The 23,487-nt window shown below is 43.2% G+C and overlaps 2 protein-coding genes, 1 long non-coding RNA gene and 2 other non-coding genes across 6 annotated transcripts; 1 reads left to right on the plus strand and 4 right to left on the minus strand.

The window, feature by feature from the left end:
• The first annotated feature begins 1,929 nt into the window (after positions 1 to 1,929).
• On the plus strand, positions 1,930 to 15,771 carry chtf18 (CTF18, chromosome transmission fidelity factor 18 homolog (S. cerevisiae)). Of its 2 annotated transcripts, none has more exons than XM_069689723.1 (22): positions 1,930 to 2,149; positions 2,742 to 2,831; positions 2,907 to 3,057; positions 3,802 to 3,991; positions 4,091 to 4,183; positions 4,659 to 4,711; positions 4,821 to 4,962; positions 5,089 to 5,313; positions 5,391 to 5,488; positions 5,592 to 5,715; positions 5,804 to 5,940; positions 6,050 to 6,143; positions 6,228 to 6,326; positions 6,418 to 6,548; positions 7,374 to 7,488; positions 7,666 to 7,890; positions 8,019 to 8,168; positions 8,806 to 8,936; positions 10,775 to 10,919; positions 11,056 to 11,151; positions 12,844 to 12,913; positions 15,512 to 15,771. In XM_069689723.1, exons 1-22 carry the CDS (start codon positions 2,062 to 2,064, stop codon positions 15,631 to 15,633), a joined length of 2,769 nt encoding a protein of 922 aa, XP_069545824.1. In that variant the 5' UTR covers positions 1,930 to 2,061; the 3' UTR covers positions 15,634 to 15,771. The 2 variants fall into 2 exon arrangements, with proteins under 2 accessions (XP_069545824.1, XP_069545825.1); XM_069689724.1 differs by having other exon boundaries at positions 4,824 to 4,962.
• On the minus strand, positions 15,697 to 19,007 carry gng13a (guanine nucleotide binding protein (G protein), gamma 13a). Its single transcript, XM_069689725.1, has 3 exons — positions 18,755 to 19,007; positions 16,382 to 16,486; positions 15,697 to 16,218 (listed from the first exon to the last, which is right to left on the minus strand). Exons 2-3 carry the CDS (start codon positions 16,477 to 16,479, stop codon positions 16,113 to 16,115), a joined length of 204 nt encoding a protein of 67 aa, XP_069545826.1. The 5' UTR covers positions 16,480 to 16,486; positions 18,755 to 19,007; the 3' UTR covers positions 15,697 to 16,112.
• An 891-nt stretch (positions 19,008 to 19,898) lies between these two features.
• LOC138615861 (uncharacterized) lies at positions 19,899 to 22,743 on the minus strand. Its single transcript, XR_011310555.1, has 5 exons — positions 22,623 to 22,743; positions 21,360 to 21,499; positions 20,531 to 20,621; positions 20,254 to 20,317; positions 19,899 to 20,059 (listed from the first exon to the last, which is right to left on the minus strand). It is a non-coding gene; the product is annotated as an uncharacterized lncRNA (long non-coding RNA).
• Positions 20,133 to 20,215, minus strand: LOC138615887 (small nucleolar RNA SNORD60). The gene has a single exon (XR_011310560.1). It is a non-coding gene; the product is annotated as a small nucleolar RNA SNORD60 (small nucleolar RNA).
• LOC138615886 (small nucleolar RNA SNORD60) lies at positions 20,398 to 20,488 on the minus strand. The gene has a single exon (XR_011310559.1). It is a non-coding gene; the product is annotated as a small nucleolar RNA SNORD60 (small nucleolar RNA).
• Positions 22,744 to 23,487: the final 744 nt, after the last annotated feature.

Genomic DNA, 23,487 nt, shown 5'->3' on the forward strand with positions numbered 1-23,487 from the left:
TATGATATAATTCAATGTACTCATAATTGAGAAGACATTTATTAGAGAACATTTATTTCCATGAATGCAAGACACACTGTACTACATTCATTCATTTTAACAGTATACTACATTTTTTTGAAGCGATGGACTTGAAACTAAAAATGAAAACATGTTCCTTCACTCTGAGCATATCTGTACATTTTTCATGAGAGAACGACAAGTCCAAGTGGAGGAGGCAAAGAGAGCTGAGTGAGTTTGCTTTCCTGTCCCCTGATGTGAAATTAACTCAGTGTCACACACAAACTGCTGGCCAGTGTTTGTCTGCTATAAGAAGCAGATGGTGGTGATGAAGCCACCCTGACGTCACACACATTATCATTAATCTCTCTCTCTCTCTCTCTCTCTCACACACACACACACACACACACACACACACACACACACACACACACACACACACACACACACACACACACACACACACACACACACACACACACACACACACACACACACACCAAAATGTAAAAGACCATCAGACACGTCTCAAGAAATATCACTAAAAAGTTAATTCTCAGTATATGACTAACAAATGCTTCAAGTTTCCACATCACAATGATGTCAGTATCATATTTGATATTTGGCTTTTGAAGGAGCTTTGACGTCACACAACTGCATTCACTAAATGTAAAAATAATAGCCCTGCATATATGCACACCATGAACTATGAATAAAAGGTTTTGTGGAAGAAAATAGATACAGAAAAAATATGTAGGCTTATAACACAAAGAGATGCAATATATGTTTAGCATTTAGAAGAATTTTAATGTGAAATTGTTGTTTAATAACTTGGATAATAACTAAATAAAGTCTGTCATGCCAAAATTTTAACATTGCTAATTTTACTCCATAGTAAAATCAATACAGGGGAAGTATCCAATATAAATGAATAGATAAACAAAAAACCTAGGTTATTTATTAGAGCTATCATGTAATCAGAGAGAAAATAATTATACATAACTGTGCCCGAGAGTCTCTTTGTGAACATGATAAAAGAGTATGGATGTTTAGATGTCAGTGAAAATTTATGATTTATCTGAGATTTATATATGAAGATGACTTTAGAAATCATTTTAAAGCTCAGTGTACAAACATTTCTTCAAATAGAGAGCAATATCAAAATTGCTCATTTAGGAAGCTGCTGATATTTGACCAAAACATTAAATACTTGACATTTATTCAGAGCTACCAGCTTTATCTGCGCTTCAGAATAAATAATCAGCAGAAGGCTCACAATCACAACTTGGTTATCAATATTAAAAGGTTTAACACATTTCCCTTTGAGCTCAAAGGCGGAGACACAGATGATGCTGTTCGGACACACTCTGTGCAGACTGATCTGTTAAGGATCCATCTGGCACCACCAATGGAGCATTTTACTTTTAGTTTACACTAATGTGTATTGTAATATCTCAAATATAAACTGTATGAGCCCAGTGAGGAACATCATTGGCGGTCAACTGCAAAGCAAAACAAACAAAAGACATTTTCAAAGGGATTTACACGAATCAATTTTGATAATAATATATGAAACCATTAACAGACGCTGACGATAAAGCCAATCAGATAAAGTTAGGCTCCCTCGTCCTCGGACAGCGCCACCCTCTGGTCAAAGCGGAATAAACAAAGTTTATAGCAACCACAAAGCTAACCTATTTAAAACAATAATACATTTGCTTGAACAGTTGTAGTGGTGTTTGCAGCTCAAAGCTCCTTTAATTATATTATTTAAAAAAAAAAAAATCCCCATATTATTCAGCTACTTAGCTGCGTGGTGCATTATGGGATAGGAGGAAGAGTTCCACTAGTCAATCAGAAGGCGGAGGACTCGCGTTACCCGGATGTAATACTTCACAACAAAAAATTGCCGGGAAATCGCCTCTGTCAGAGGTTGTCGCTGAAACCGAGAAGAAAATATTCCTAAAAACAGCGGGGTTTTTTTGTGTGTGTGTGTGTGTTTGTCGTCAGATAAAGTAGCGGCCGTGTGTCTGGTTCTGTCGTGGACCCGTATGTGGCGAAATGGACGAATATGACGAACTTTTCGAGGTGCAGGACGACTTCGAGGACCAGTTCGCCGACGAGCTGGAGGTGCTGGCTCAGATGGAGGGTCAGGAAAAACGTACTTGTGTGTTTGTACTTTAAGACTGCGTATCAAAAGCTTTGTGTCCAGTTACTAAAGTGAGCCAGAGTCAGTGCAGGATATCTAAAACATTTAAAGTGCCTAAATCTTCTGCACTGTACTACAAATCCAAATTGGGCAGCAAATGATAGGTATTTTCCTCAAAGATTATTCTGTTGATTATTTTCTCACTTAAATATTATAATGGAGAATTAAAAGAACCAGAAAATATTTACATTTATGCTGGAAGTAAAACATTTCATCATTTTATCATTGAACAATTGAAATATTGATTATGATTATTGATAGAGTTGATGAATAAGTTGACAAATTGATTAATTGACTAATGAAGTTTTATTATGAAGACTAAAGTGTTTAATAAACACATTTCGGTCAATATGTCGATATTGGAATTTTGGTACTTCTTAATATCAATATCTGCATCAGGCCCAAAAATCCAGTATCAGTCAGGCTCTATTTACAATTTAGGATAAGTCTCCAGGAAATGAATGTAAGTCAATAAAATGTCCTCTCAAGTGATGAAAACATGACTGTGTGTGTGTGTGCTTGAAAATCTCAGAAGAAACTTCCAAGCCGGGGAAATGTCAGAATCGGGGTCCAGGAGACGACATCTCAGACGTAAAGCACCTGCTGGAAGATCGGCACGTCAGTGAGTTCACCCTGAAGTCCTTGTTGTGTTTAATTGTCGCAACGTTGTGCCTCAAATCCAAACTGTTCCTTTCAGCTCCAAAGGCAAAGCGACAGAAGCACGATACTGGAGTGGTCAAGCGACTTTTCAATGCATCACAAACTCAAGAGAGCAGAGTCCCGCCACAGAGAGGTGACGTCACACCACCGTCCTCTCCAGAGCAGTATGAGCTCCCTCAAAGCTTCAGGTAGGAGAGACACATGGTGAAAAACTCAGCTACAGTTCAGTGAGAAGCGCAGATTTTGTTGACTGGGGAAATGGTTAATTTAATAGGGCATATTTGTACACAAAAAAACCAATAACTTTGTTTTTACAGCTGTTGCATGTCTGTGCACACAGTGACTGTTGATTCAAAACCTCACCGATAAACAGAGTAAAAGGAGGCTCCAAAAAGTGCATATCTTTCACAAAATAAGGAAGTGGAAAACATTTGAATGCAAAAGAAATTATTGTCAAGTCCCACAAAATATATTCAAGAATAATAAATCACCAGAATGATTTATGGCTGTGTGTGTTTGTGAAGCCACACAGGAGGAGGAGGGGTGACACGCCACTCGTGTCTTTTTCTGTACTTTTATCGTTTGCATTGTAGTGATTTCAGGCACTCTGTTTTGATACTGAAATGGTACAGTTCGATGATATTTTTGGATTGACAGAGAAACAATTTGTGACAATTTTGAATTCATCAAGTAAAGATACGAAACATTTGCTCGGTACAATCCGTCATATCTGAGAATTTGCTGGTTTTCTGTCACATATGAATGTAATTTGAATATCACTGGGATTCTTGATGGTTGTTTAGAAAAAAAAGTACAAATTTAAAGCCATAACATGGATCAAATGTAACTTGTGATGGCCGTTTATCATTATTGAACGCTGATTCTGTTATTTAGACAGTTTTCTAGACTTAATCTTGCAACGTGTGCTGTAGGCCGACTCTTGCCGTGTTGGATATCAGTGGCTTCGCTGAGATCCCAGAGACCCCGAAGCGACCTCCCACAGCGGCGCCAGCGAGCCTGTGTGTGCTGAAGCGGCCTCCTTTAGAGGGAGACTACATCAGTGTGACAGACTCATCGGGGAGTCGGGTCTACCTCAGACAGGAAGACGACACAGCGACAAAGGTTAAACCCTCCCGCAGTCTTTCATCTGTGATGCTGAATGTACTCTATCGGTTTGGGTGACACCTCTGTATCGCTCTGCCTTCTCGTGTGTCTCTGCAGGTAGCAGACTGCAGGATGGTACCAAACTCCCAGGGTGCACTGGGGCTGCTGGCAGTGCCGATAGGGGTGCTGAGAGAACAAGAAGCAGAGAAGGTGAGTGGCTCGTCGCCGGCTCTGCACCACACTGTTAACGTGAATCCCCGAAGCCAAACATTTATTTGCGATTAACCAAATACAATGAATAGGAGAAACCATTTCCGAATAAAGAATCAACTGTATGTAGCTGGAAAAACAGCCACTTTTATATGTCTGCTACAGGTAGATTTGATTATAGGGGCAGCTAAAAGTAATATTCCACTGGATGAAATGGAAACAATACGTTCACAAAACTATTAGCAGCAGAGTGTATACACGGTAATTTACTTTATTTATTTATTTATTTATTTCTATTTCAGATGTCCTGTGTTGTAAAAAAATGATTTGTAAAGTAATTGCAGAACATAAAATGTCCTGTGTTGTAAAAAAATGATTTGTAAAGTAATTGCAGAACATAAAAGAGGAATGAACTCTGAGACTTTCAAGATTGTAAATCCTCTTGAATGTTTTGTCTCTCTTTGAAATCGTGCAGCGACACCAGCAGGTTGTGGAGGAATCACAGCGTCTCACTGAGCTGCTGGCCAGGTAACTCAGCACTACCTGTCTCTCTAACAGACGCACAAACACACTGATGACGTGATTCCATGCAGTACCAGGAGGTTTTACCGGACTGTGGATTTGTGTTGCCTTCCAGCAGTGCGAACGATGTGTTTGTTGAGCCTGAAAACACAGAAGATGAAGAGACCGAGGATCCTGAAGACACAGAGGGCCGAACGTCTCGACTGTGGGTGGACAGATTTTCTCCCCGCCACTACACAGAGCTGCTGAGCGATGACGTAAGTGATGCGAAGGGTTTCTGTTTGACTTCAAGGCTTTATGAATCGATGAATCCTGCCTCTCATGGGTGAATCAAAGGCTTCTGTAAACACTGCCTGTCGTGTTCGACTTTTTTTTTATTGCAGTTTACCAACCGCTGTCTGCTCAAGTGGTTGAAGCTGTGGGACACTGTGGTGTTCGGGAGAGAGAGGATGTCCCGCCCCCCTCGACCCGACAGACGGGCTCTCAACCAAAACTCATTCAAACCCAATCAAGGAAATCAGAATCAAAATCGCTTCAAGACCAAGATAGAGTTGACCGAGGAGCTCCTGGAGGCCGAGCTGGACCAGTACAAACGACCCAAATTCAAGGTGGAGCAGCTGCACTGTCATGTCGGTTTATAGACTTCTAGTTGTTACAAGATATAATTGGTTTTGTTTATCTCTAGGTGGCTTTGCTGTCTGGTCCTCCAGGTTTGGGGAAAACCACTCTGGCTCATGTCATAGCAAAGCATGCTGGGTACAACGTGGTGGAAATCAATGCCAGGTTAGACAAAATACGTCCAAACAATATAGCAGCAAAGCATAAAAATGAAGTTTACTGCAGCTGTCCTGATGTGACCTCAGCGGTACTGTTGCTGTTTCTGCAGTGACGATCGCAGCGCAGACGTGTTCCAGAAACGCATCGACACGGCCACGCAGATGAAGTCTGTTTTAGGAGCCAATGAGAGGCCCAACTGCCTTATTATCGATGAGATCGACGGCGCGCCCGCGGTACGTCCCGGACGTTTTAAATCAGTGAAGATCCGCTGAATAACTGTTAGTAAGTCGGGTAGTTGAAGTGTTTTCTGTTGCTCTGCAGACCGCCATCAACATACTGCTGGCAGTTCTGAACAGGAAAGACGGACACGGCGGGGAAACCGCGACAGAGACTGGCAAGAAGAAAAAGAAGAAGGAGTCCATCCTGCTTCGACCAATCATCTGCATCTGTAACGACCTGTAAGAGAGCATCGACGTGGGAATTGTACATTGTCGTTAAATATGTCAATTATGTTTCCTTTGTGTTTTTATTTACAGCTTTTCTCTGATGAGCTCTCTTTTCTTTTAGTTATGTTGCAGCTCTCAGACCTCTCAGGCAGCAGGCCTTCCTTCTGACTTTCCCACAAACGCAGCCTTCCCGCCTCACGCAGAGACTGGCAGAGGTCAGCACACACACGGCCATATTCACAGGAAGTGCACATTCATTTCCAAACATATCCCAGTTTAAAGTGAGGTTTTGTGTGCAGATCTCGCTCCAGCAGGGTCTGAAGGCAGACTCGGGCGCGCTGATGTCACTGTGCGAGAAGACGGACAACGACATCCGGTCGTGCATAAACACACTACAGGTGTGTGGCAGCGCTCTGAAGGAGCTTCTGTCTGTTGCGTGAGCAGTTCAGTAGGTCACAACACCGGTATGTTTTTTTTCCGTCTGCGCAGTTCCTTCACAGTCGTGGCCACAAGCAGCTGGACGCCAAGACGATTCAGTGCATCTCTGTGGGGCAGAAGGACCAGAACAAAGGCTTGTTCCATCTGTGGCAGGAGATCTTCCAGTTACCTCGTACAAAACGGTGCAATACGTCCCCCGTTGTTTCTGTCCTGCCAATTTTCCTTGTCTCATTAAACTGTAAATGTTTTTTTGTTTTTTTTACCTTTTCAAAACGATGTGGCAAAGATCCTGCAAAAAGCTCAAGAGGTTTTCATGCTGTTCGTGCTACAATGCAGTTCAGTGGGATCCAAAATGTTTGCATTTTTCTGTGGACAGACGTATCTGCAGGTCTTGAAGCTTTTAAAGAAGCATTGATTTAAGTTTTTCCTGAAAAACAGATGGTTTTAAACATCAATAGGACCTTGTTAACGAAGTTATAAATAAGAAACAATATGTTTTGTATGTAAATTTAGCAAAGACTGTTTGATTAATAACTAGTAATTGTTCCAGAACTCACATCGTATGAAAAAAAAAATACGTGGATCATGAGTACATTTTTGATTAGTTATTTCTTTCTTTCATCCATCCTTTTTGCTGCTGTGTTTTTGAGTTACATTTAGGGATATTATTGCAGTTCATTGTTGAAATGTAAGGACAAAAATTTTACAAATATCAATAAATATACAGGCTTTTTAAATAACTCGTAATTGTAATCTGGTCAAAACAAGAAAACAGTTTAGAAGAGTCTTTTCAGTTTTCAGAAGTCCCAGGGTCCTCTCTGTTGTCTGTGAAAGACTTTTAGTTTTTAAGAAGGTATAGCAGGTTTGTAAAGGGCAATATGTGGCAAATTAAAATGTTTTTTGCAATTTCAAATCAAAGAGGACATTATCTGCAGCCTGACTGCCTTATCTGTCTTCCTGGTCGTCACTAACTGGATGCTGAGTAAACGTCCTGGTTTGTTTTTCAGGAAACGTATCGGTCAGGGGTTTGAGGAGGCTCCGGGTTCAGGAGGTGGAGCTCAGAGGTTCCAGCACATTCTACATCTGGCTTTATCGAGTGGAGAGTATGAAAAAGTTTCTCAGGTAATAAAATAAACTGCCCATGTACCTTACTTTACCACAACATTTTTCTATGAGCTCTGCTCAGGTAAACCACAGTCCCGTGCTTTACTATCATCAAAAACGAGTCAAATACTGAAACGGCTACATTCATGTTTTGTAAAAGACTCCGTTATGATGAGCTGCGTCTCTTTTCTTCAGGGTCTGTATGATAATTACCTGTCCATGCGTGTGAGGGATCCCAACCTGCTGATTGTGTGCGAGGCTCTCGATTGGCTGTCGTTCTCAGACAGGCTGAACCAAGTGATTCTGCACGGGCAGAACTTTACCCTGATGAAGTACCTGCCCTTCCTGTCCGTCACGTTTCACTTCCTGTTTGCTCACACCCACGTGCCTCGCATCAGCTACCCCCACAGCCAGCACGAGGTACCGATCCTCTGCACACACCCATATGGAGCCGTACAAAGAGTTTCACACTGAATATGGACAAAGAAAATATGGAGCCATATGAAAGAAAAGGGATCGTCACTGTGCCGCTGTTTTGTCCTCTCCAGGCCTCCTCCCGTCTCCTCAGCAGCAGGAACGCTTTATCCACCATGTTGGCTGACATCCCAGCGAGCGTCAGGACGAGGATCAGCCAGCTCAGCCTGTCCCTTGATGTTCTCACCCTGCTTCTCGACATCATCTGTCCCAAACTGCGGCCTGTATGTAAAAGCACATGTGCTACATGTGGGCATGTCTGTTTGTAAATGTAGCACCTGGAGTCTCAGTTGCACCGCTGCGTCTATTTAACACCTACAATCCTGCGAGAAAACGCACACGAAAGACAGAAAGACCTCCTTATAGTTCCACAGCAGCTCAAACTGCATCCTGCAAAATGACCCGAAAGTTCAGTCAATGTCTTTCTGAAGCAGTTTCAGTAAAAACTGAACATTGTAGTCGTCATTAAGTGAGGATTTATTGTAGCGCTGCTGTCTTAGACTACATTCGTTTTGGCCGGGTGTACCCGTTAAACTGGAAACTGAATGTGCACAGATAGTTTTAGTGCTTTGGAAGCTGTTCAGTTGTCACACTAAAGGCTCTGAGGTTTCATTATCAGCTCAAATGGACATGTGGACTTTTTTCTTTTGGTGAATCCCTGTTGCATGCATGGGTGGGTGTCCACGAAACTGATGAAGCCAAAATAGCTAAAAATCCTTGTACTAAAGCGTGGCGCGCTCTGAGACTTGGCTGACAAGTTTGATAGATTTGGGTGTTCATAAAAATAAATAGCGGAAGAAAAATAAATGTCACAGTAAACATTTCAGTGCTTGTTGCTCAGATCTGTTGTATTTCTTGCAGGTGAATCCACAGCTGTTCAGCAGCAGAGAGAAGGAGCAGATGCGTGAACTGATCGACACCATGCTGGCCTACAACCTCTCGTACAGGCAGGACCGCACACCTGAAGGACAGTACACATATGTACTGGAGCCGTGAGTGTACACACACACACACACACACACACACACACACACACACACACACACACACACACACACACACACACACACACACACCTTCACCTTCACCCCCCTGTAGAGTGTATGTGGACACACGCAGAGCAGATGTGTTTTTGTGGGGTGTTGAAGGTCACTGCTCTTGTCCACACTGTGGTTCTCTGCATGAAGGCTAAGACAATAATCCCCTGAACACCTGGTGTGTGTGTGTGTGTGTGTGTGTGTGTGTGTGTGTGTGTGTGTGTGTGTGTGTGTGTGTGTGTGTGTGTGTGTGTGTGTGTGTGTGTGTGTGTGTGTGTGTGTGTGTGTGTGTTTGATGGTTGCAGTGTCAAAGCAGAGTAGAGGTGACTGGACAAACAGATGAAAGGACAGCAAGGTGAAGTTTGAATGATTAGAGGAGTAACAGTCGGAGGGAATAATATAAAGCAGCAGAAGGCTGCCTGAATAAAAGAAGAAAACTCATATTTTGGTTCAAATCTGGACTACGCTTTAACTTCAAAGACCTTTGTCGACTGTCGCCCCTAATTTTTTGGACTCCATAGACGGGCATTGTTAGATAAGCAGCCTGTTTTTGTGAGCCATGCTGTCCCAGGCCGCGAACCAACCGGACACCGAGGACGGTTCCTTCCTACAGGCTCGCTGTGACCAAGTGCTGTTCACCAGCAACTGGTGCCTGCCTCTGGTGCTGGCGCTGCTGCTGCTTCTGCTGCTCTACATCTTTCTGTACCTGCCTTCTCTAGCACACCACAACACCACCCTCTGATACCCCACGGATAAAGACACACGTCTGGATATAAATATTCAACATCACAAGACAGCCCGAGACGCCTGGTCCCAGTGGGGTTATTTGATTGGACTGCTTTTATTTTTGGACACAGCTGTTGATTAGTCAGATTCTGGGATAATTATTGACATCAGCCTGGTTTTGGAGGCTTTGAGAAATGAGAAAAACTTGCAAAGAAAAGTAGCAGAAAAGATGAGGCAAAGTCACTCATTACAGACGTTTAAAGCCTCGATCTGCTTTCTGCTCGTACTATACTTCAATCTGTGGTCTGTTGCAATAATCGCAGCGCTCTGTGGATGATCAATGTGTGAATGCAGTCACTTCTGTATGTGCAGTAGATTTTATTTATTATTCTGATGAATGTGAGTAGGCTGAAAATGTATTTAAAAGTACGACAGCTAAAAGTACATAATGTAAAGTTAAACCGATGTAACTTGATTTTACCTGAAGTTTCTAACAATATGAAACACACGGTACATTCGGATGTCATAGATGATAAGTCTGTCTGTGTTTTCAGCTCCACCTGATCAGATGCTGTAGATGTCTTAGCCAGATTTCATACTCCTTCATATCAGCTGCATAGATTATAATCCATCATGTTAAAGGGAATTTAAACCAAGTATATTTTTCTTTATAGTTTGCTATAACGTTGCAGTGTTTCCACAGATATCATATATTATAGTGATAATGTGCAATAAATAGCCCACATAACCGTGCAACTGTTTTGATTTTATTGATGTTGGTTCATCAGGCATTGAGTGGGAGTTTATTAACGTGGGTTTGTGTGTGTTGGATGGAGTTGGAGATCAGCACTAAGAGGATTAAGGTTTTATAGAATGACAAATTCAGGGTTTTATTTGGGAAAAAAACATAAACTGTGGCACCAAAATTGGAAGCTTTCCCTTATTTTGTTTGCCATCTAACAAGGTCCGCCCTCGGTGTCAACTGCATTACACGTTATGAGTGTGTTTAACGTGTCTTTGTTTAAACCACGTGAGTGTTGAGCTGTTTACTGTGCGCGTGTTTGCAGGCGTATTGAGGAGGTGGTGAGGTTTGCAGGCCTGCCGCCGCGCCGCCAGTTGACGTATCAGGCCAAACAAACCATCAGCCGGGAGATGGAACAAGAGAGGATGAGGAGGGCCGAGCAAGTGCTGCTGCAGCGAAACCCCGTAGTGGTGAGACATCGAAAACCTGTTTGAGCCAGCAGACTGTTGGCTTGTTGAATACAGCACAGCACAGTTGACAATCAGGTCACCGTGTGTGTGTTAATAACCTAATGTATTTATAATCTGCTGTGTCTGTGTGACGCAGAAAAAGGAAGAAAAAAAGAGCGCTGCTCCTAAGCCGACCAGGAACCATCAGCAGAGGCTGGAGAACATCGTGAAACAGACCACGGTGGAGACCAGGGTGAGACTCTTAACACACAGATGGGTTTTTGTCACTCAGGATGTTTTCATATCTGAACAGTTCAGTTTTCTTCAAAGCCAGCTCGGCTCCATTACTGCGGTGTGTTTGGCCTGGTTTAGTAAGCTGACAGTTGAACCCTGGTGGACCAAAAGAACTGAACTGGGACTGTTTGAAAAATCTTGGTCTGGTTCAAAGTGGACTCTGGAGTGGTTTATTTATGGTATAAAGTAACTGGAAAAAAACACAGAACTGTAATAGTAGATCTGTGATTTCAGCTTGAAACTACTAATAAATCCATCCGTTATTCAACAAATGTGGATTTTATAATCAAAATTGATAAGACAATGTTAATGTAAATCATTTGGTGATAATGGTTATCAAACATGTGCACGTGAGTGTGTGGACTTCATTTATCCTGATGAATCGCTGTCAAAATCCGGCGTTGTGTTTGTGACCTCTGTGTCACTTCATCAAGTCCACGAGAAAGACAGAACGATCCCACAGTTACCATCCCAGAATATTTCCTTACAAGATGCCACATTTTCATTCTCTCTGGAGCTGTTTGACATTATTCATTCACATTTGCAGCCCACAGTAATAACCAGCTAAGGATGCTCATTATCAGTTTTTCCTTTGAGTTCTCGGAGAGCATAAATATTCTCACAGAAAGCATTTAATAGTCGACTGACCTGCTGTTAGTCACCAGAGTTTGATTTGATCCTGATGATGCAGGATGACATCACCATTATCAGTCTGTCTGACTTCATGTTTTACAGTCTGGGTTTCTTTGCAAAAATTCAATGTAAATACGAACCAGACCAGAGCTAAGCTGCAGCCATGTAGTTTTGTTGTTCTCATGTGGTTCAGATTGAATGAACTGAACTACAGATGTGAACATATCTTTAAAGGTGTCGGGATCCAGCGGTTTCGTCATGACAAGAGAAGAGGAAGACACACAGTTGCACTGAGAAAACTAAATGAGTAACATGATGCATTACATTAACGTATAAAACGGTCTAACAGTAGATTGTAGGTGTCTGAGTGACTGTGTAGCGTCAAATAAGTTCAAATAAAGTTCCACAAAAGAAAGGCGTTGTGCACGGCGGAGCCAGCGGTGACGTGTGGGAGGGTCACGAAGGATGGCTGATGTTAAATGCATGCTGGATGGATCAGTGAGGTGCACATAGTTGCAGAAATACCTGCTCTGCTTATAAAGACCTAAAAGAAGAAACATTCAATCCTGCAGACTGTGCTACAACCAGAGAGCCAGACAGGTTCCCACCGAAAGATAATTCAGCAACAGTAACTGACTCACTGCTGGAGGATCCACTGTGGTTGGGGCGCAGAGTAGAGTGGTTAAAAGCACTGGAAAAGATCTGCTGGTACCGAGCTGCCCACACATGTATGTGTTCGTTAATACCTGCAGGTGGAGCCAGAGAGGAGCAGCCTGTGTGCAATGAACATCAGAAGCGAGCTGCGGTGTTGTAATAGTTCAGTGATGGAGCCTCTAGAGGGCAGAAATGAGGATAATGAGAAGCCACTGAGTTCCAGTCCCCGACGGTGAAGTTGGGAAATGAGGCTAATTAGAGGAGGTGATTGTTCAGTGATAATGACCTTGTTATCGAGGACAGCGTTTGAGAAACTCCCCGACTGACTTCAGCCTCCTCGTCTCTCTGTGTTTGTGTCCCACAGCCGGAGGTGGATTTCTTTGGTCGAGTGGTTGCCCCCAAACCTGAGAGACCTCAGCCGACCTCAGAAACAGGTACTGTTCACACTGCGACATCAGTGCAGCTTCGCTCATCCAAACCTTTGTTCATCACAAGCTGTCTGGGTGAAAACGCATCCAAGCACACCGAGAGCTGACACCTGATGTGTGTTATGTAACGTTTCTAATTTAGTGCTCACGTGTCGGGCTGCGGGCAGCAGATCTGGATTGCCAGCAGCGAAGCCTCCTGCATTTTCCCTCAGCAGCATTGTCATAGTTCTGTCAAAAACCTAAAAGACTTGACACACAGTCTGATCTACACCCTTTCATACTTGGGACACGGGCCAATACAATAAACAATCTTCAGGCCTGGGAGTAGACTATCTTCATATTCTATTTACATGTCCTGTACTCATTGTAGCTCCAGAAACCTAGTTTAACTTTTCAGAGGGGTTATTGCAGTTTGCACTGAAGCTTTGTGTCGCAAGAGACAAAACGTGACTGCTGTGTTGAAATGCACTGAACCTTCACACGGAAAATATTTAAGTATACAAGCGAGCAGTCGTTATCAGCTGGTTTACCCTCTGGACCCACATTTATCCATTCAAATTACTTTCACGGAAAAGTAGTGCCGATAAAGAACAGTGCAACAAAGGAGAAAACCCAATAAAATAAAAAGACGGACTTATCTTGAACTACAGGCATATGTACTTTTCAAACACCTTTAAACTGTTGATGGTCAACAGGTTTCAAGAATCTAAACCAAACTCTGTAACATGAGATAACAAATCAGATTTATCTTGAATCCAAAAGGCCATTTTCTTTCATCCTGATCCTGTTTATGAATGCACGAATGACAGATAACTACTGATGTGATGCTGTCGCTTAGCATTGGCTGTTACCGTCATGACAACGCCGGCAGCATTCACCTGCTGTACCCACGGCAAACGTATGTTCTTCAAAATAAAAGAAACAGCAGCAGAAGTTTTGTAGACTTCAAAATAAAAGTTTGAATGTTTTTTCCTCTTAGTTATTTTTTTTTATTTTTTTATTTTTTTCCCACACATCTGCAACTCTCTCAAAATGGTCCCACGACCATCACTGCAGCAAAGAATGGCTTGTCCTCCCCCCTGGAGTAAATACTTTCTAAAAAAAAAAGAAAAGTGTTTACACTTTCGCTAACGGTTTTTCTCGTATACTAAATAAACATAAAGTGCAGCTCGTTCCTTTCAACATGAGGGGAAAAAAACCCCACCCACGTCAGATATTCAGCGCTACGTGGTCGTAGCAATTAAAGGTGAAGCCATTAATATGAACAACAGCCCGGAGAATGATGAGCAGAGTAATCTGGCTGCGTCTGTTTGTAGGTCACAGCAGAAACAACGTCAGGACTCTGTGAGCGGGCACATCTCCAAATCCTCGTCGATTACCCGGGCTTCCATTTGAGTGCATCTATACGTGGATGCGACGGAAGTTGCACGAATTTGACCTGATGCACTCGCGGACGTGTTTTCAGTCTGTGTCCGCTACGGCGCGGTGACCGCACACGCCGACGCACAAGCAGTTGGCGCGGTCGTACGCTGTAGGCCGAGTTGAAGTTGCGTCGCGAGTTTGATTGTTTAGTTGTCCGGTTTAAAACTCAGGTGTTCTGTTTTACTCTCACTGCACGGTACTGTGTTGTTTTTCAGCTGCAAGAAGCAGCTGTTTTCAGCAGAAAGCTCTAAAAAAAACAATAACAACAACAACAACAACAACAGACAGGCACGGTCAGACTAGCTTGTTGAACACTGTAGAGGATTTCATTTCAAGGACTTTTCCCTTCAGGAGTTCGTAGAGACCAAAAACCGAGCAAAAAGAGAGTTAGTATTGGACTTACAATCATCAGGGGAAAGAAAAACTGCTCAAAATGAAGAACGATGTCGCTCCCTACCTGCTGGATGTGTAGATGAAATAAAGTGAGCTCATACATTTGTCATATCGATTTGAAAGGAGATGATATGTCAATTCACAACTTGCTTAAAAAAAAAAAAAATCAAAAAATTTGACAGATTATCAGAAAATAAGGAAAAAGGCTCATTGAAAGTTCTCAGTCGGTCTTCTGTTTGTCATTTTTGTCTCAACAACACGTAAAAAAAAACCCCAAACGGATGTCATATTTAAGGATATATTAGGATATAAAGCTGCAAATCACATTGGAGAAGAAGTTTGTTATCACATTAAACTATTAAACTAGAGCTGAAACGGTAACTTGATTGAATTATCAGCAAGGATATTGATGATGGAATAATTTTTTTAAGATTTGAAGCTGAAATGTCCAAAAACTCTGCAGGTCCAGATTCTAAAATATGAATATTTGCCATATTTGTTTAACTTGCGAGATAATTAAGGGCTTATCTTTAAGGTTTGGTCTGTTGCTGATAAGCCTTTTGAAAACGATGACGCCTGAAATTTCATGTACGAGTCAAATCGCAGTCGACAAATGGATCAATTATGGAAATAATCGTTTTGTTTCTCCCCTTGATTAAACAATGATTTGCTTTGTTTTCCATCAGTTGTATTAGATGAAGTGATTGATCTTTGTCGAGTTGTCGGACCAGTTGCTCCTCTTCCCTTTTCGTGAATGAATGTATTAAACCCGGTTTCCTCGGCCCGCAGGTGTGAAGTGTGCGGTTCTTGCGATGGGAACGGCGGTGGGCAACAGTGACGTGTGGTTCCGCTTCAACGAGGGCATGTCCAACGCTGTCAGACGCAACGTCTACGTCAGAGAGCTACTGTAACACACTCGCACACACTCGCACGACGACTCGCGTTGTGCGAAACCTCCAAATCAAGCCACAAACTTTGTGTTAAATTCAAAACAGTCTTTATTTGGATTGACAGTGTAAAGAGCCAATAAAAAGGTGTTGTTGAACGATGCTCAGCAGTCCCATCAAATCAAACTTGTAGAAAGCTACTCTGTGCTGTACACTCACACACACATTAGTCTTCACATAAAGTAACAGCATTCAGGAGTCTCCAAATAAATAATCATGAACATAGTAATAATAATGAGAGTGTGTGTGTGTGAGTCAGTGCAGCGAGACTGTGGAGGAGTGCATGATGCTTTAGTTTATATGCATCTGTGATTGTGTGCGTGCATGCGTGTGTGCGTGTGTGCGCGTGTGTGTGTGTGTGTGTGTGTGTGTGTGTGTGTGTGTGTGTGTGTGTGTGCGTGTGTGTGTGTGCATGTGTGTGTGTGTGTGTGCGTGTGCGACCATTAGAGGATCACACACTTGCCCTTCTCCACCCAGGGGTTGGCTCGCATCAGCTCCGGGTTCAGAAATGGATCTTCACAAACGCAACCCTCAATCCACTTCACCAACCTACAAAAAAAACAGTCAGCACAGATTCCAGTGACTAACAGTGTGTGTGTGTGTGTGTGTGTGTGTGTGTGTGTGTGTGTGTGTGTGTGTGTGTGTGTGTGTGTGTGTGTGTGTGTGTGTGTGTGTGTGTGTGTGTGTGTGTGTGTGTGTGTTAAACACTCACTCAGTAACGGTGATGGAGGATTTCTCTCTGTTGATTGCCAGCTGATACTGAAGGCTCTCCACCTCTCTCCTCATCTGTGGGACGTCTAACTCCTCCATGATGCTGCTGCTCACACACACACACACACACACACACACACACACACACACACACACACACACACACACACACACACAACACAGTGAAAAAAAAACACGCTTCACTACAGACACACAGATACTACCTCCGAATCCGAATGAATCACGTTTTGTTGCATCAGAGCCGTTCGCCTCCGGAGTGAAGTTCAGCTGCTTGTAAAGGCTTTCTGCAGCGCTTTCCTCTGTGTGAATAAAATCCAGTAATTCTGCTGTCACTTGAGGAGATATCTGATAAAAAAAAAAAAAAATCTCTCGTAAAAGGACCTGCACTTTTGCGATGATCGGGATCAGCTGTGACCGTTTGCTTTACGGGAATGGTTTTAAGAGTCCCTCAGAAGTAGAAGCAGATCAGTGCATTAAAAGCCTGAAGCAGTTTGCTGTTGTCCTCTCGTGTTAAGTAATCTCCGGCCCCTCAGATAACCACTGCTCCGTTTGATTTGTTCATAATTCAACACTGGAGAAAACCGTAATAAAAAGCCGGAGATCACCACTTTGTAGAGCGTCACTGAGCTTGCAGAGGAATCTTTAAACGATGGAGAAGTAGTAACACCTCAGTGGAGAAATACTGCAACCCCAGCACAAGATTAAAAGTTCAGTTTGTAGGATTTGAGAGGATCTATTGCTAGACATGGAATAATATGTTAAAAAAAAAAAATGATGTTTTCATTAAGTTTTAATCACCTGAAACTCAGAATCGTTGCGTTTTTGTTCATTCAGAACGAACCCTCCATATCTACGTAGAGCGCTGGTCCTCTTTCATGGAGTCTGCCGTGTTTCTACAGTAGCCCAGAAGGGACAAACCAGCTTTGGTGTTTTTTGCGAGTTTTGTGGCCACTGTAGATTCTCTCTAGTTTTTAAGCATACGTTACTCAAAATGTGACTTAAAAAAAAGAAGAAGAAGGTTTTATCGGGGAGCAGCGGAATGACTTGCGTTCGTTGCCTCGTTGAGTTTTGACAGCAGCAGGAAGGCCCGCGTGTCTCCAAATAAACTGCAGTGTCCACGTTCGTCAAAGTGAACGAGCACGTCGGAAACAGTTCACCTCATTGAAGCTTTAATCGCCGTCGGGCAGCGGTGGAAGGACGGACGCTCGATCGGGCTCCACTTTGGTGGACTCGCTTTGGTGTCGGCTTTGTGGTATTTGTTGACAATTAGAAAAACGCAGCTTATTATACCAGCCTTGCTCTTCATAGAGATTTAAAATTGTACTAAAGTAAAAATAGAAATGTGTTGAGCAGCAAAATGTCTTTAAGAAAAGAAAAAAAAAGCACCATGAAACCGTTGATGAGGAACTGGAGTGTTAAATACGGATTATTGATAAGATCATAGCTGATCCCTGGAGTGCCAAGGGAAAAAAAACATTTTGATTTATTATCGTCGGGTTTATCCATTTGAATCTTATTTCAAAAGATGATAATATGTAAAGTGTTTACATATCTGTATACTTCCTATATTTGCAGAGAAAGTAGTATCTGTCAGATTCGTGTCGTGGCTTCAAAGTACAAAGGAAACACTCAGATAAAGTACAAATACCTAAAACGTTCAGCAGTTTGGTCAAGTAGCACCATATCATAATACTGGAGTCGAATTTCACGCTCCTGATGGTCATTTAAGGAAAGACTTTGTTTTGCATCTCTGGCAGTTAAAAAAAAAAAAAAAAAAAAAAGACAACCTGCAGTCCTCCATCAGAGCACACGGGTTGTGTTTGCTGTCTTTTATTCCTGCTTAATGCAAAGTGTGCCCCACCCTGCTACAGCAGGAAGACGGAGAGACGGCCCAGCTGAGAGTTCAGGCTACACAAGGATGAGTTCAGTATCTCTCCGTCTCCCTCCTCCTCCTCCCCCCTCCCCCTCCCCCTCATCTCTCATCCTCTTCATCGTTTTAATGGCTCTAAGTAGGTCGGGCTCGTTTCCTCCACCGGCATCCGTGCTGCTGCTGCTGTCTCCTGCAGCCAGCCGGTCCATGAAGAAGGCCCCTTCATCATTTCATTAGGACATCCTCTAAACGCCTCACGGTCACATCTGTCTCCATCACTCAGGATTTCGGACCGCTTCTCATATAAACGGTGTATTTAAAGTCGCCGTTCACGTGGACGTCGCTGTGGAGGAGGATAAGTGGGAGTACAGGTGGCCACTGTTTACCTACAACATGGAAACGTCGGCTCACGCGCGGATGTGTCGTGACAATAAAGCGGAAAGAAAGACGTCAAAGCGCCGCACAAACACAGCCGCTTCCTACCTTCAGGCCTACCGGACGAGGACCGAGGGTCGATTTCGTGCGCAGCCGGCTGGACAGAGGATGCAGACGGGAGGGGGGGGGGGGGCTCTTCGGAGTTGTCGGTAACCGTGGAGAGCGGAGACTCGGTGGCGTTTACCCGGCAGAGGAGTCCGGCGTCAGTGGAAGGAGAAAGGAGGAGGAGGAGGAGGAGGAGGCTGTGTCGGCTGTCGGCGGCGCAGAGGCACTCCCCTGCGCTCCTCTCTGCTAGCGACTGGATGCGGGATGCGCACAGGGCGGGCGGGGTGAGGGGGGGGGGGGCAGGGGGGGTTGGGAAAGGAGCCGCACCGCCTCGTTTGCGCCTCGTTTGATAGTCAAACGAGGGCTGGAGCCGAGGACGCACCTGTATGGAAATGCGCGGGGGATCGGCCGAGGCAGGAAATAACGCAAATGACGACGCGCTCCGAAGGGAGAACATGCCGTTTTTCGTTGTCTATTCAGGATGTCGGTTTGTGGTAGTTACCGAGCAGGCGGACAGGAAACGGAGAAATAAGAGGATTAAGACCAAGAATGAGCACAATGACATTAGTCCTATGCCCCATTTTGTTTTGTTTTCTCAGCCCAACAAGCCACAACAAAAAAACAAAAACAAAAATCGAAGTTCTTTGTGTCGGAGCCTAAATCTGATTTACATCGACTTAAAGTTCGTCTAAAGGTCTGGAACCTGATTATGCCTCACATCTCTGGTTGTTTTAAATTACATTTTTCCTTTTTAACCATGTAAGGCCATGCAGCTTCAAAAACCCCATGTAAAGGCACAAGCTGATCAAAATGGCAACGCGGGGGTCAGAAAACAGGAATGGATGCTGCCATCCTTCCCAAATATAAAGCTGCTAAATTATTTAAAATACATCCATGTTGGAACTCCAAAAGGCAGGACTCTTTATCTTATGACAAATTGAGAAGCAAGAAACATCCAGACGGTGAATATGAAATCCGGTTGTTACGTGAACTTCCGGTGTTTGGCTAAAATACACCATTCATTCATCAACTTTATACGTCTTATTGTTGCCATCAAGTCACATTATGGTTTGTATTTAAGGAACGGGCAAAAACGCAGTCAAAGCTACAATTTCACAAAATTACAGAACCACACAGAGACCATTCATTTCATAAAGGTGAACATTTATTCAGGAAAAAAAAGATAAAGATACATGGATAATAAAGATTAAAGTCAGTCTCTGGTCCCATCGAGTGGCCTCCCTCAGGTTTGGTCTGTCAGCGGTTTGCTGTCCCGTCACAGTATTTGAATAAAGCATGTTGAGACACCTGAAAAGAGACAAATGCAGATTAGACTAGAACTTCTTGTGACGGGAAAGCAAAAAGGAAATCATAATCCATGTGGCCTCAGATCAAAGTTGTAATCAGGAGCTGAAAGCTCTCATATGAGGTGTCAGATAATTTTTTATTTTGTCATCACAGGCAGTACTGAACATGTGCCACATATACTCACACCAGCTTACCATTAAAGAAGCTCGAACCATCTGTCGTCAGCGGGGCTGGCGTCATCTTTGTCGAGTCAATAGTCTGCTTATAAAAGAAAAAAACCAAACAAACTGGTATGACTCCCATGAAAGAAACTGTTAGCATCTTCACGGCTGCTGCAGGAGCCTCAGACAGAAGATATAATCAGGAGCTGGATTCAGCTCTCATAGTAGGTGTCAGAAAAGTATTTTTTTTAGTTTGTCATCAGTGGCTGTAAATATTTCAAGTACCAGCATGTTATTATCATGGACCCACCTGCTCAATGAGAGCGGTCGTCTCGGCACCGTCTGTAACGCGGGCCACCTTCATCCAGACAGCTCGCGCGTTTTCAGTCTCTCACCTGCACCTGTGAAGTAAACAAGCTTTTTAAATTGAGGGAAAGTGACATTTTAAGGTGAAGACCGATTCGATAGGTGAGTGACGGGAGTCACAGAGTGAAGTTCAGCTCTGCGGCGCCACTTAAAAAGGTCACACCGAGACTTCTTTTTTTTTTTTTTGAAGACTGCTTTTGCATTGTGTTGCAGTGTTTTCCTCTTCTGCATTATGAAAGGCAGTCATGTTTTACAGCAGACTGCTGCTGGTTGAGTGCCAGTGCACCCTCAGCGGCGTCTGCCAGGCACCAGCGTGCTGCTGCACGTAGAAAGAAAACTAGAGGAGCTGGTTCAGCAGTTCTCTCACCGACTATTTGATTATGACGGCAGCCGTGGGACGACGCAGCTGTCACCGGAGTTATGGCGCCGCTTTGTTCGTCATTACAATTATAGATGTGACATTTGTTTTTAAATGGTTGTAACACTGACTACGTGCAGCGGTTGTGTGTGTGTGTGTGGTGACAACTTCATAGAGTCTGCTTCCAGCCAGCAGCTGGACACAGTCACACATCAGCCTTTTAAAATGACTAATGAGCACTAAATGCAGCATGCAGTGTCATAATCTCTCCATCTGCAGCAGTGTTTTCCTTAACTGGACCAACACACACAAACTGCTCATTCGGCTCAAGGAATGTAGAGCAGCGAGTTATTGCAAAACATAACTCTAATTTACTCATTTAAATACTAATTTTCAGATAAGTTCAGTCACTCACCAGCTGTTCCGCATTCCCCGGTGGTCTCAGGCTCATCCAGCGTCCTTGCAGCGCTTTCATTCAGCGCTTACGTCTTCAGTCTGCCGACGGCAGCACTATCCATTCTCCGGAGTCTCCGCCGTCATCCGATTCAGCCTCATCTGTGAATGAAAAGAGCAGAGAAAAAAAACACGAGGATTTGAAATCGTGAAGACGACCATACTTCCGTCAACCAGTGGCGGCTGGAAGGGGGCTTCGAGTAATACTGGCTGGGAGATACGTTTGGAAAGACCGCATGGTAATAGTTTTGCCATATTTTAAAAATAGGGAGAGAAACAGATGCTCAATCCAATTAGTGCAAGCCTCAAGGCACAGACTTTAAAGTGTAATTAAATGCACCTTTGAGCTTATGTTGTTTTTGTTCTCAGAAAGTCATGTTAAAACCTGCATAAAAAGGACGGTCAGATACCAATATATTCACGCAACAGTTGTACAACATGTACATAGATGATGAGGAAACTGAATTACTGTTATTCTGCTTTTAAAAGCACGTGGATTACTTTCTTTCTAAGCTGTGGAGTTCAACAAGGTTAGATAAGCATTAATCAACCCCAAGAGCATGTGAACTTGTTCCAATTTGTTGGGGATTAATAAAGTAACTACCTAACATGCCTGGCAATGATTCATCTAAAAAAAAAAAAAAAAAAGAATGAAAAAAATGCTAAAAGTTACAGTACTGATTATAGTAATGTTACAATAAGTATTTTTTTTGGACCTGAAATTTCCCACCAGTGCATCTTTTGTTGTTGTTGTACTGAATGAGGACGTGGACTGTTGTCCCCTATTGATTAAATTTACAGTGCATTAAGATTAAAATCTAATAGCCAAAGTTTGAGAAAAAAAGAGTGATGGAAGCAAGTAAAAACCCGTTTTAGTGTTCATGTGTGCATGCATTACTTTAAAAAAAAAAAAAAGACGTGAAAAACATTTCATAAAAATGTCCAACAGAATTTTAAGGGTAAAACAGCTGTCGATTGAACAAACTTTTTTTTTATACTATATAACTTTTTGTAGTCGTTCGGCTCCACGAAATATACCGACGATACATTTGGCTCAATAGAGCCGTTTAAGAGGTTGTATTTTTAGTTTTTTTTTAGTTTTAAGCAGTAACTCTGGGTACCACGTGGTTCCTCCTGCAGCGCGGAGCAGCCACGTGTCTGACCGGAGCAGCCACGTGTCTGACCGGAGCAGCGCGGTAGAAGTCACAACGACCACCGTACTCACCGGCGAGGCTCCTTCTAAACACTCGGCGGTAGAAACCGGCTCAGCTTCGGCCTTTTTCTCTGCCATGATGCAATGGTTAAATAACAAACGACTCTGAACGACCCTGGCGGTCCCGACTCTCTCGCCGGGCTGCGGGTAAAAGACCTTCCGACCCTCCAGCGGTGAATTTATAGAGCTCCCGTCCCGCGGGACGCTCCACGCCCCGCCCCTATCTACACGCCCCGCCCCCTCGCTCCACGCCCCGCCCCCTCGCTCTCGGCTCCAGCTTCTGTCTGTTAGCATGGCTAGCGTTGGACGAGATCTCCCATGAGCCTCAGCGCTGTCACAATGCATCATGGGAGTTGTAGTTTCGGGGGGGGGGGGAAAAGATGTAAAACAAAAACGAATCGCTGTTGAATACAAGGTGAGAATCAGATTAAAATTCTATTATAACTTTTCAAGCCCTTTGGAAAACTATTAAAAGTTTAAATTGTGTCTACAGGCAGGATCACATATCAGATTAAATCTGGTAGAAAGCTGCTAATGAACACAAACGCCCTGAATATAATCCTTGAAAACTTTTCAAGTAGCCTTGGTAATGATACTGCGCGGTCTGGTTGGGGACCCGGGGTAGTCAAAGTCAGTATCTACATCTGGGAGCTGATTCAGTGATATTTGCAACAAAAGTGAGCACGACTGAAGGATTTTTGATAAAATATACTATTAAATTAAGTCAAAATTTGCCTAATTTAATTGTACAATTTATTCGTGTACATTTTTCGAAGCCGTCGTTACACCAGGTATGTGATTCTGGTAACAATGAGGTCCTTTCTTTAAACAATTTTCTTTTTTAAATGTTGCCTAAGATTGTCCAAATTCAAAGTAT

Source organism: Brachyistius frenatus, unplaced genomic scaffold (genome assembly GCF_029030835.1).
Source record: "Brachyistius frenatus isolate BFR_SWC_R1_liver_20210118 unplaced genomic scaffold, ASM2903083v1 Contig_7, whole genome shotgun sequence".
Lineage (NCBI taxonomy): Eukaryota > Metazoa > Chordata > Actinopteri > Embiotocidae > Brachyistius > Brachyistius frenatus.